We start from the raw sequence: 13,581 nt of genomic DNA on the forward strand, positions 1-13,581 counted from the left end.
GGAGTTTATTTCCCTTGAAATAGTGTATAGATATAACAATAAATAAAAATTAATTTATTAAACTATTTTTATAGAATTATGACACATTAATATTAGAATACATTGAGTGATAGAGGTATGTTATATGGTGGAACAGATACAGTATCAACAGTCATCAAATTATCAACATCAATAAACATAAATTAATTACCATGATAATTATAATTACATAGGCAGTCATGAACATATATTAAAGTATTACAATCTTGGTATATTAGTAAAGACAGCATTTAACTTAACTATAATTTATACTATAATATCCGATAAAAAAAACATTATTATACATCTGTCATTGTAACGCCATTAGGGATATTTTCATCCTACCATATTAGAAAATGTGAAAGCCAAATATGGAATGATTATGCGCTTAAGCATCCTCTAATAATAAAAACAAACATGGCTGCCACCAGGTTTTGACTGGACTCCACATAAAGAAGTTCGCTGATTCTGTTCTAAAGATTTTGGATTTCGGCATTCTCATGGCATATCCTTGGAAGGAAAAGATGTATAATAATAAGGTTATTACGAGGATACCTTAAAGTATGCACTCAGCAGTGCTTCATCGCATCGACATGCTGCGCGCGCGTCAATGCTCCCACTGTACTGTCTTCGTGCATACTTCGAGGTATCCTCGTAATAACCTCTTAGTATGTCCACAAGATTATGAACACCTCAAATTATGCGCGACAACAGTACAGTGATCCCGAAACTGGCCAAAGGCATTACTTACCAGGGTATGTTTACATCTTTTTCTGGCTTGCAGTACAAATTTAATGAGAGATTATAGCTCAAAATGAGTATATGAAATGAAAGATGTTTTTCTCTGTGCGAATTTTTGCATACAGTGACAGTGTCCTGTTTCTATCACACTACAACACCCCATATAAAGAGAAATGTGAAAGTATGAACGATTGATTCATTTTGGAACTATAGTGCTGATACGTACATTTGGGATTGAGTGCTTATTTTTTTACAAAAGATAAATTCTATTATTTGTGATAGTAGATGTTTGATAATAAACTAATACAGCAAATATGTTACTTATTATGAATTATTATATATTATGAATCAGGAATATTTCGTATCCTTAAATAATGGGTAGATTTTGTAGTAAAATTGAGCAATACATACCTTCACTAAGAGCAAACCGACAGACGCTTCCTGATGGCCACTTGACTTGTATTCATATGGATGAAACGCCACATTCAATATGGGGTATTTACTGGCAAATGAAAGCCAGCTGCTTAGTAAATATCTGTTAAGTTTCCATTTGTGGACACCAACATCATATAGAAAGTAATGGTAACCAGCTTGGTGGAGGTGACTGGAGAGTTCCTTTCCTGCTTCGGTGGTAGTGTCACTGACTTCTTGAAAACAGATGAAGTCCAAGTCTGAAGGGAACTGCGTTGATGTACCATATTCAAAATTTCCAGTTTTAGGGAGATTCTCTCGTTTTTCATCACCATGGTTACTAATCCCATTCGCATAAGATTGTTCCTGGGATGCCGCAATGCGTTGTCCAATTTTTTGCGCACGATCAAGTACATCTTTCAGGTTACTCATACGAGCTATAAACTCCGAAATCAAGCACAAATTGGTTGAACACAAGCTGTATTTGTATTTCAAGTTTATATTCTCATAATGAATCTCGCTTTGGCTGCAGGAGAAAAAGTATGGTTTCCGAAACCATTGTAATGTCCACCATATTGGAATGAATGGCAACGTGACAACACCAGACAGAACAAACAGTACAGCGTATATTGGTACAAATATGAAACTGTGAGCAACATGCATTGCGGCAGCTGGATCATTCCATTCCGTGTCTACCGGGTAGAAGTAACTAAGCATCATATCTAAACTCCAGAGGGTTTGCGTAATGAACATAATTGTAATATTATACAAAGTTTCCAGCGCGATATTCGGAAATCTGGATGTCGAAATCATGACGTTCACTTACAGCGAAGATAACTGACTTCATTAACTAAGATTGATTTTATACACCACTGGTACTTCAACTGTGGTAGTCTGTAGAAAAAAATTAGAATGAGGCAATATTTAACTTGAAGGCAAAATTAGTTGTGGTGGGGTGGGGTGGGGTGAGGATACCCTCTCCAATTTGACCACCCTTCAATTTGAGTCTCCAAAATATAGATTTGGACCTTGTTTGATAGTATGTGATAGTGTATAGTTATTTGGTTCAAACTAAGAAGGTATTCTTGTATAAAGAATTAAGTCATGCTGCAATTTATTTTTCGGTCTAATTAACATTGCTAATGTCATGCATTGTAAAGAAAATAATTTGTTCATGATTAGTGATTCATAGTGAATTATCAGTTATTCACTGGGATTATTTACTTCCTCCTTACAGTAATCTATACTGTAAACGGCTTTATTTTGACAACAGCAATTTTGTGCAAATTTTGTAACAATGTTTATTTCACTGGGATTTCCGAGTATAGTCGGCATGCAGTGACTATTGTAATTTTTTTTTCTCATAATGATCTTAGTTTATAAAAATTCAAACCTGTACTTTTAACATGCAATTTGACCATGCACCCAGCATTTGATTACCTATCAATCATTATATGAAGTACCCCAACCTACTTTGAAATTAACTTTAATAATCACGTCAATGTAAACAGAGACTGGTTCGTGCCATGGTGTGCATGATTCCTGTGACCAAACTCATAATATTATGTCAACTGCTGTTTTCAGAATAATCTATGGAGAAATAAACCCTGCATTGTTTATGTGGTATACTAATAGGTAGCTCTATTATTTAATTAGAAAAGTCATTTATAATCAATTTAGACATTTTTAAACTACTGTGGAATACTTTATTTTCGCTGGAATAAATTTTCGCTGAAAAGGCTTTTTGGGCGTTTTGTGTGGAATTTATTTTCACTGATTTTTGATGAGTTTAATGTGAAATATAGGAAAAAAAGTATATTCGCTGGATTTTATTTTCACGTAATCATCCCTTCAGCGAAAATAGCGAAAATAAATTTCAAGCGAAAATAAAGTATTCTACAATATTTGGCTTTACATTTGTCTAGCCAGTAGGATTAGGAAATTTAATGATTAACTTTAAATTTTATCCAACACATAGAATTACACTGAAAGGATTAATTTTGTCTCATTGTACATCCCTCAATATTAAATACTGTAATAAATAATTAATATCATTCACACAATCACAATTAAATATCGTGTAAACAATAAATTAATGATGCTTTGATCATTTGAACAACTGTGACAATTTGTTTTCTTGACTACTGTAAAATAACTAATTTTTACTGGGTTTAAATTTCGCTGATTTAGCATTTCACGGTTTTATCATTTACATAATGTGTTCTATGCTAAATTTTACATATTCACTGTGTTTTAATTTAGCGCATTTTCCAGTCAGCGAAATTAAGCAAAATTAAAACCCAGTGAATAATTAACCCCTTTACAGTATAATATATATATAAATATGTAAGCAACAAATTACAGAATACTAATTAACAAATAATTAATTAGTTCTAGTTAATGATAATCGACACTATACCCAAAATATTTTTATAATCAAAACTTTGAATTTCATAAAGATATTTGAAATTTTTTTTGTCAGGACATGTTAGCAAAATTTCCTTAATTAAGTTAAGTTCAACATTTTATATAGAAGTAATTAATTGTTAAAAGCTCTATATTTAAAAGTGTCACGTGTGTCATGTATGTACTGGTACCATGGGTGCCAGCCAATGTAAATCCAAATCCCCTAACTGTTGGCATGGACATGGGGAACATGTAAAAATGGTCAAAACCGTAAGTTGAAAATAAGGCATATTGGAAATGATTAATCCTCAGTTCCTCCTGCCAAACGGGAACATATATAATATTTACTGTAATTATTTCTGTAACAGATTTTACACAGATGCATTAATGACTGAGATCACACATCAAAATTTATCTTGGCCATATTTCACACATTGTTGCCTCAACTCTTCTATACCTGACCTGAAGGATCTGTATACTGTTTCCACCATATATACAAATAGATGGTCACAGAAAATGCCGGAATATTTGCAGTCAACCATATAATCTCTATAAGTATTGAGACACTTACAAACTAAGTAATAGTTCAGCGTTTTCACAGATACAGAAGGATAATACATTTAACCTACCAGATAAGTACAGGTTGTCACATAAAATGAGCTGCAATACACACCGTTATATCATACATTTACATGCCACCCATGTGACGATAAAGAAGACTGTGTTTGTACACAATAAATTATTAAAATATAGTCATTGATTAGGATGCACCACGCGGGTGTAAAGATCATTATCATGTAAGATTAAATACTTTGTAAGCTCAATTCCCATTGGGGAATAGTCAATCAAGCATTGATATTCAACCAATCCTGTTAAGTGTTGGATGTATTCCATAATACTACAAATGAACCATTCTAATGAAACTAGCTGTTCGGATATGTAAGTAAAGATATAAATAAATAAATAAATAAATAAATGCACAGAATTGCATGTAAAATTTCCAATGATTGTTTTAAATAATTTTGGCTTGAAATGCCATGATGGTAAACGTACGGCAGTGGTCGTCACGCAGTGTTTAAATTTCATGTAAATATAATGTATTTTTACACATGTTGTATACGTACGTCATTATGAGTCCCATATCGAACAGGAAGTGGTGCGACGAACATCATCCTTTAGCTTTTTTTTTTTTGAATGATGTTTCCCACCCTTAAAATTACTTTTTGAAAAATGGAAGAGTCTGAAACAATGATAACTTTGCTTTATATACATACTAAGCCTAGTCCATTACTGGGAAGGGGTGCATGTTTAATTTGTATTGCAATGTATCAAGTACACAAGAGTTAAAAAGTTGTTTATGTCACAAGGAGCTGACGCAAGCATGAGTTCATGACAGTGTAACTGACCTTTGAGATTATAAATATTAGGTTCATCAATCATTTATAACAAACATGGCTTTTTAGACAGCACTTTTTGTTAAAGTTAATTACACGAATATGTGTGAAATATTCAAGATTTTCAGGAAAAAAAGATAAAGTTTATTGTTTCTCTATCCATTATTTACACAGATTAATTTTCTTGTCGTCGTCACATATAAATTTTTTGAGGTGCAAATATGCATAGTTTCCTTATTATGTGTTGCTGCTCATTCTCAATACACTGGGAACCATGTGGTTTTCATTTTCTACATGCATATTATTTTTGCTCAGCTGTTTTGGAATTGTGAATGATGTAAAGTAACCCCTGATTCCATGCATAATTGCATAATTCAGTAGTTGGGTTTACATTACGGTCTGTAGCCAAAGGTTGATTTTAAATAAACAGAACTTTTTCAACAGGTCATGACAACTAGTCATAGATCAATGATTAATGAATACTGGAAGTCACAAACAATCATTTTGTTAGTTATTGCCATGGCAGCAGTAGGACAGTATTCCCACTTAGTGCAGAGGCAGGGGAAAAAAAGTCGGTCCAGGCAAAAAAATTACAGAAAAGTTCATACAGACATACAAACAAGCCTGACTTACTTCAGAAAATTACTGTAAAACATGTCTTTTTCACGAGCATGTCTTTTTAGCCAATTTAGCGAGAGAATTGATTCGCTAATTTAAGATGTCGCTAATGACTTTATTATAAATTCAAAATGGCCAAGGCTTGGGGATTTGTACACAGTAATTTGGAACATAAAAATCTGGGGGGGGGGGGGGCTTCCTAATTACACTTGACAGTTTTTCTTTGTTTTTATGGAGATGATAACTGCGCATTTGTTTTGGCGCGCGACAGACAAGTATTGTGAAAATAGGAAATCAACAATAACAAGAGATTCGCTAAATCAACATTTCGCTATTACGCCATTTTACCACAATTCGCTAAAATTGCATGTCGCTTTTTCAACATGTTTTACAGTACTTCATGAACTTGCTTGTTTGACCTAAACACTTGATGGACTTGAACATTCAATGAACTCCACGTCTCAGTAAAAGTTGAATGATGTATAAACTTGAACATTTGAATGCCTGACGTTCTAAGTGTTGAAATATACTATGTTCTCACATGTGCCGAAAAGCTATTTTGGAGACAAGCTTTATAATGAAGCCACTCCGATTTAGTTTAAAGCCACCCTTAAAATGGCAAGTCTTGATCGGCATACCATTCTTACAGAAACAGTTTTAGCACATGTGAACAATAACGCAGTCTTAAAAGCACGCCCTCAATGTCAGTCTAACTAGTTTCATTCATTGCAAGTATTTTAAAGAAACATTGCAGCCAATAACAACACCGGCTTAATAGTTTAGTCTTTATAAACGTATGGACATAAAACCAATTAAAACCACTGATAATGATTGTTTATCAAGTTAGTAAAGTCGGCTTTGTGGCACACATGTGAACATGGTAATATTTTGTCATTCGATAATTTTATATATTGCATAGTGTAAAAAAAAAGGTATTAACTTTGTGCACACATGTCCACAATTTTCACTCAAAGATTTATTTTGCATAAAGCCACAGCCACAAATTCAGGTTTTTGAGCGTTGTCATGGCAATGGTAAGGGAGGAATTTTTCTAATATTTTTTTACTAACTGCAGGTATGACCTGACAAGCTTGAACAAAATCAGCCAACTCCCCAAAAAATAAAACGCCATTTTATGACAAATAGCAACTTTGTCCTGAGATATGTTCAAGACTTTTCCCCCAAGATTTGTGGGAGGTACATCAGGCAAATCAGTATTTCGGATATTGCTATGGCAATTGGGGGGGGGGCACCTAACTCGAGGGCAGGTATGAGCCGAGGGTCAAGTTTGAACGTAACTGGCGCATCCAAAACAATTATACAAGAGTTAACACGTACGAGCGGAAAGACAGCTAGACCATGGAACTATAAACCCTTATAGTTCCATGGCTAGACAGACTAGTGAGACAAGTTCTTAGCTGAGAGCCGATCGCCAGTAATTTGTCGACATAATGGATACCAGCAAATCTACTCACTCTACGCTCAGATCGTTGACACCGGGCCCATCACTGTCGTGTCACGCAGTAAACGCCCACGTACAAAACCTGCGTCAGTTGACTTGCGGGGCTCGCATATTTTTTTCAACGTCAATGTGAACACTCTCGTCACCGGTAGCAGCCACAGGGGCTTGACGATCTATTCGTCCATGGAGAAAAAAGTACTACCTCCATGATTCGTCTCAATTCGTGGACGTCTATGGGGCCGTGCGACTATGTCCCGGTACAGGACCTTACACTTGCTCAAAATAATAGAAATTATGGAATTAAAACAGTTTAGTAATGTAAAGCAAGCATATGTTATTAAATTTAATCATCACGCTCCGAAACCACAAAAATCACTAAGACTTATATATAGCATGGAGGTAGAAAAGAGATAGCATGGAGGTAGAATGTATATAGTGAAAGCTGATCGGCCGGAAACAAACGCATTGAAACGAATAGATCGTCAAGCCCCTGTGGTAGCAGCTCGGTGTCATGAATAAACCTTCCGAACAACATTTTGCGTTTGTGCTGGAGATGTGAATTGTTTCACTTACTTTGTACATCTGACCTAAACATGTTTGCAGTTTGTTGCGATTCCGATGAAAAATTCTTGGAAATAAATATAACTTGCGTAAACGAGGGGTGAACGCGAAAGTCATGTGACCGCGAAATCCCAACAGACTTGCCATCAGTGTAAGCGCCCTCACATTACCGGCCAGATTCGGGCTTGTAAAGGTTGACATGTCTAATATGTTTCAACCAATCAGAAGACAGGCTAATTAACATATCAACTGAGACCCCAACTTCGATAGCCAAGCCTCTAAACCAGCTCAGAGAACTGCCCAGCCCAGTGGACTTATAAGTCACCTTAAATAATAACGATTACATTCACAAATAAAGGTTATGAAAGAGAGCTTGAAATAATATATCAACAATACAATCGTGTAGTTATAAAAATCCAGACGTACAACAAATTTCTTCTTTTGTAAAAGGCCTTTTCTATAAAAAGAACACGTTTTCTTATTGGCCCTGAAAATAAACGAACCAGTATTTGTTCCCGTGATATGCCAGTTATTTCATTGAGAATTGAATCTAGATACTCATGCCTCATTTCATTGTATTGCTGACAGTCAAACAAAAAATGCATTTTGTCCTCAACAACGTTTGCATCACAAACGTTAAAGATTCGTTCACTTACAGGCTCGTGTCTAAATCGCCCAGTCCCAATACGGAGAGGCAAAATGCCCATGCGCAGTTGAGCTAATAGTGACTTTTGACTCCGACTTAAATTTATTAGCACGTACTTTTCTGGTTTATATTCAAATTTAAAAGTTGCATAGACACGTAACTTTGGTTTGTGACTAACATCTTCTGACCAAGATGACTCTGACCTCCTCGCAATATTTTCTCTTAATGCATGTATATTTACGTCAATTAGGTGTTCATAATTTAAGTCGACGAGCTCCATAATTTGGTAAATCTCTGATGACCAATTATTATAATTTAGGGAGTGATCTCACAGAAATACTCGTTTAACTAGTCTATTGTCATCAAGTTCAGTAAGACGCTTCCACAGTCTAACCATATGGGCCCATCTCCGATCTCTGCATGAGACCCACCCAGTGTCACCTTTAACCGCCGGGAGTGGGGAAAACTTATGGGTGCCAAGAAAAAATCTTAAAGCCCTATTTTGAATCATTTCACACTTTTCAAATTTACTAAAACCCCAAACTCCGGAACAATAGTCAAGTATAGGCGCGACACTGGCATCATACAACTTTGTAAATGTGGAGAACCCAAGATTCTTGAGAGTTATAAATTTAACGAATAACGCTCCTAACGCTCTACTTGCCGAGTCTGCTGCGATACCAGCAGTTACAGAATAATCAACGAATTCATCCAAAACAATCCCCAAATATCTATACTTATCGGTATAATCTAACACGTCATCACCAATGCAAAACTGGAATGCACTTCTAGCTTCACTGGCTTTTCTAAAGTGTAACATTTTCGATTTCACTTTATTAACCCTAATTTTCCATTTTTCACACCAACTATTTAAATGACTTAACATCATTTGCATATCAATTTCATTATCAGCTAACAACACGATATCATCAGCGTATAACAAAATACTAACATTAACGTTATTATCAAGAGTTATTTTTGTTTCAGGTTAATTTCAACTGCCAAATCGTTAATAAAGATGGAGAATAATGTAGGAGAAAGATTATCACCCTGACGCACGCCTTGCTCAGTGTTAAACCAGTCTGTTTTAAAATCATTTAGTTTTACAGAAGAATTTGTGTCGCTATACATAGCTCGTATAGACTTGTACATTTTACCGTTAATTCCGTTAATAAATAATTTGTATAGCAATGCGTCTCTATCGACACTGTCGAACGCTTTTCGTAAATCAATGAAAGCGGCAAAAGTTGATAAATCATGGGATATTCTATTTCTGATAATAGATGTCAAAATATAAATATGATCTTCGCAATTTCTATCCTTTCTGAAACCATTTTGCTCGTCTACTAAAATATTATTATTTTCTAAATACCTTGTGATTCTGTTATTAAGCAATGCGCTGTAGAGTTTTGATAAAGTGGACTGTATGCTGATGCCCCTATAATTCATTGGAACGCGAGGGTCACTCGACCTCACCTTAAGAATTGGACAAATTAATGTTTTTTTCCAGATGCATGAAACTTTTGCACTGTCAAAGCAAAGTTGAAAAAGATGCGTTAAAATGGCAACAGAACTATCATTCTTAAGCACTTCATACGGGATTTTATCTACCCCAACTGCCTTCCCTGAATTTGCTTTTGCTACCACTGTCTTAATTTCTACAGTGGAGAAATTCTTATTTAATTCAGAATTATTATATAAACAGGGGCCTATAGGTCGAAGACACGGGACCGTGCAATTCGGACGATGCCGAGACCCCGGAAACCGGTTTCTGTTTACGATCTGTGGCTCAGCTGCTCCACCCACCGTATGACGTAATAATAATAATAATCATCTTTATTGATAAACGTATCCTTAATTGAGATATTGTTCGTGATACAATAAAGTTAAATGTTGAGAGTTAAAAATAAAAAAAAATTAAAAAAATAGAGAAAAAAGAAAAAAAAAAAAAAAAAACACAGAACAAAGCAAAAGCATTTTTTTTATATATGCAAATTTACAAGCCCGAATCTGGTCGGTAATGTGAGGGCGCTTACACTGATTGCAAGTCTGTTGGGATTTCGCGGTCACATGACTTTCACGTTCACCCCTCGTTTACGCAATTTATATTTATTTTTCAAGAATTTTTCATTGGAATCGCAACAGACTACAAGCAAGTTTACATCTGACCGTGTGTTGTAGGCCAACCCAGGCAAACTGGCAGAAACACCAAACATCAACCCAACAGACCATAATAGATAATCTACTTGAAGATAAAAGAAATGACGTTAACTCGGATAACTGTTTAAGCCCATTGGTGTGATCACAGTACACATGACAACTGCGGTGTTGCTGGCGATGATGCCGTGACCCATTCAGACATGGACCCGGGTTCTGCCTCAAACTGAAGTCTGCTGCCACACATGTTCATGTTAACTCGTGCGTAATCGTATTTTTATTTCCTAGTAAACACGTGTGTTATAAGTATTAACATCATAATAATATATCTCAATTAAATCAAGACCTCTACAGGGTTGCCGAAAAAGGAATCCGCGAACGAGGCCACGGCACAACTTTCACCGATTCAGCTTAGAGAATCGTGTACTTTGTATAATCTGACCATTGAACAAAAACACGCACACGTTCCTTACTGGTAAACGTTACTTTATACAACCAAGTGCCTTGAATTGCTCAGTCAGCGTTCCCGTTGCACAGTGCTAGTGACTGTCTCCCGTTGTCATTGTTATATGTGACATCTCAGAAATACGTTCAAATTAATTGACTACTTTATTCTAATCGCCTACTCACCGACTGTGTGCGAATAATGAATTATTCGCTCCGACCGTAGTACAAACACTTGGTGGTTGCGGTGCGTTTTTTGTAGGCTGAAACCATTACATGACAGTAGCGAATCGATCATCGGATGGGTACGGGGGTCCGTTATTTTAATCCTACAACTACATGCTCAAATACATTTCGCTGAATGACATCACAATGTTCGAAACAGTCTTGTGATCGGTTGATTACAAACACTCAACTATGATAAAGATGCGATTATTGATATACTCGCCACACTTGCTAATTAAGCAAGAATGTTTTTCTAGATTAAGCAATTTCGCTTCCTTTATGAATGACCGTATTATTCTATATCAACGGCAAACAATTCACTTACTTAACCTTTGAACCGTAATATGTGAGTATGAGTACATATACTCACACAAATATATCAGTTATCAATCAATAATATATTATCCGATATAGTAATCTATTAAATAAAATGGAATTTAATAAATTATTTGGAAAACACAGAATATTTATTCCCTCGCTGTGATACATTTATAACATGTACCGGTCACACCACAATCGGGAATTCGAGATAATAACATTTGAAGTTAAACATCATTATTTATTTTATTCGGCAAAACGTGTAATTTGGGATAAATATTTAGGATATTCTAAAGAACTTCATTTCAGGTGATGTAATGAGAATTCAACGTGATATATACGTGATATTGGATGTGATTTTACTTCCAGAGAAACGTATATATTGATGAAATTGAAACACGTCTTTGAAGTCAGACACGGAAGGATATGATCTGTGCCACGTGTCAGCCATCTTGAATCAATCCATTTTTATAGAATGTATCGGAATAACATGTGCACATGTGTCCCATGACGAAGCAGTATGAGTAGACGGCCCGGGGGTTTCATCCGGGTAATTTGGCCTCGTTACAAATGAAGCTCACTACTCGACCCTATCCCTATCATTGGCTCTTATATAGTCATATCGTGAAATCCTGATAGTTTGGATTTTAGCATATTTCTAATGGACTTTAATTAAATTCGTAGAAGGGAGAAGCCATAACTATATTCCCATCCAGAAACATAATTTAAGCAGTGTGACAGAAAATTTGCTTCACTATTTGCGCCTTCCATATTTTACCAACGCTGTGTAAGGGGGAAACGATAAGATATAGAAAGGACGAATACCGGATTTTAAATATTTACCCAGCGTTGAAACCTGGGCGTTGAAGACGAAAATCACGGCGGTATTTCAGTATGCGGTTGGGGGAGATCTGCTCCTCTCAGATACGTCGTTTTAATTTGATACTGAATCTTAAACATCTTTCCAACTATGGGAACAACGCAATAGTTATATCATTCCCAGCCAATCAGATTAGCGTTTGGGGAGATTAAAGTGACGTCGTTCACATCAATCATTTACGAATGTAAATACGAAATCATTTTTGTTTATTAATTATGCCTATTAAAAGTATCATAGTGTGAGTAATCAACTCAATCAGACAATAGCACAGCACTGGCGGATCCAGAAATTCGGTAAGGGGCGCGACCACGTCCGCACACCTCTGGTGGGCTAGGTTTGTCAATTGATTTTTTGCGGGCTGAAGGAGGAGGTGCGCCCCTAAATCCGCGCGTGTATAGTGTGAGTTATCAACTGATAAACATTTCCCACAATCCAATGCGCCCTTCTAAAGGAAATATGAGGAAGTATGAGGTTTTACCTGGGCGCGACTTGCACTAATTACCGCCGGTGACACCTTCCATACTTTCCAATCACCTAAAAAATACCTAATTAAAACTTGGTAACATCTCAGTTCGTACTCGTTGATCTGCACAACAGTCAAAGTCACCATCCATGTTCATATGAGACCTATATATCCAGCGCATGCGTGGCGCGACGACTACTGCCCTTTAACCTGACATTAGTACGATGGGAGTAATTAACTCTAATATTTGTACAGTGTGATCAGTTCACTCCGATAGTATTATTGAGAACATCGGGCTTAGGAATCCCTGACTGTCGGTAGCCGGTCATATCGGAAACTTTGTCATAAAGCAATAACACCAAGAGTTCAGTTGTTACACTGCCAATGCGACAATGATAATCACTTCCGAAATATATACCAGTCTGCTATCACAGTCATTACCGACGTATATTAAAGGGCGGCAGTCGTCGTGCCGCGTCTTGTTCGATATGGGACTCAGCGATATAGCGACGTATACAACGCGTGACGACCACCGCGCTTTAAAGTTTTTTTTTTAAATGTTATACCAGAAAGCTTTTCTAGATTTCAATGGCACAATACCCAAATTCCTGCCTGGTTAGGTATTTGACAAGTAAATATGTATTGACCATTAAAGACACTTCTATTAACAGTTATGAAATGGAAAACCCATCGACGATTGGTTTGTATTAACCCGAGGAGATTTAAATAGACTTCCCACAAAATGTTAGTTCGTTCAAATAGCGTTTTGACGGAACATCGTATGGCATCGCTGGTCTTACCTTACATTTGTCGTGTATAGCCCACCATACCTCGTTA

General features: G+C 36.1%; 1 protein-coding gene across 1 annotated transcript in view; it reads right to left on the reverse strand.

Moving 5' to 3' along the window:
* LOC144353177 (sphingomyelin phosphodiesterase 3-like) overlaps nucleotides 1-13,581 on the reverse strand; it is a 29,268-nt gene extending 15,687 nt beyond the window's left edge. Inside the window, exons 1-2 of the mRNA XM_085500143.1 lie at nucleotides 13,545-13,581; nucleotides 1,171-2,064 (exon numbers count right to left, since the gene is read on the reverse strand). Coding sequence (XP_085356269.1) covers nucleotides 1,171-1,983 — 813 coding nt within the window. The 5' untranslated portion in view covers nucleotides 1,984-2,064; nucleotides 13,545-13,581. The remainder of the gene's footprint in view (nucleotides 1-1,170; nucleotides 2,065-13,544) is intronic.

Source organism: Saccoglossus kowalevskii, chromosome 6 (assembly GCF_978046115.1).
Source record: "Saccoglossus kowalevskii chromosome 6, keSacKowa6.1, whole genome shotgun sequence".
NCBI lineage: Eukaryota > Metazoa > Hemichordata > Enteropneusta > Harrimaniidae > Saccoglossus > Saccoglossus kowalevskii.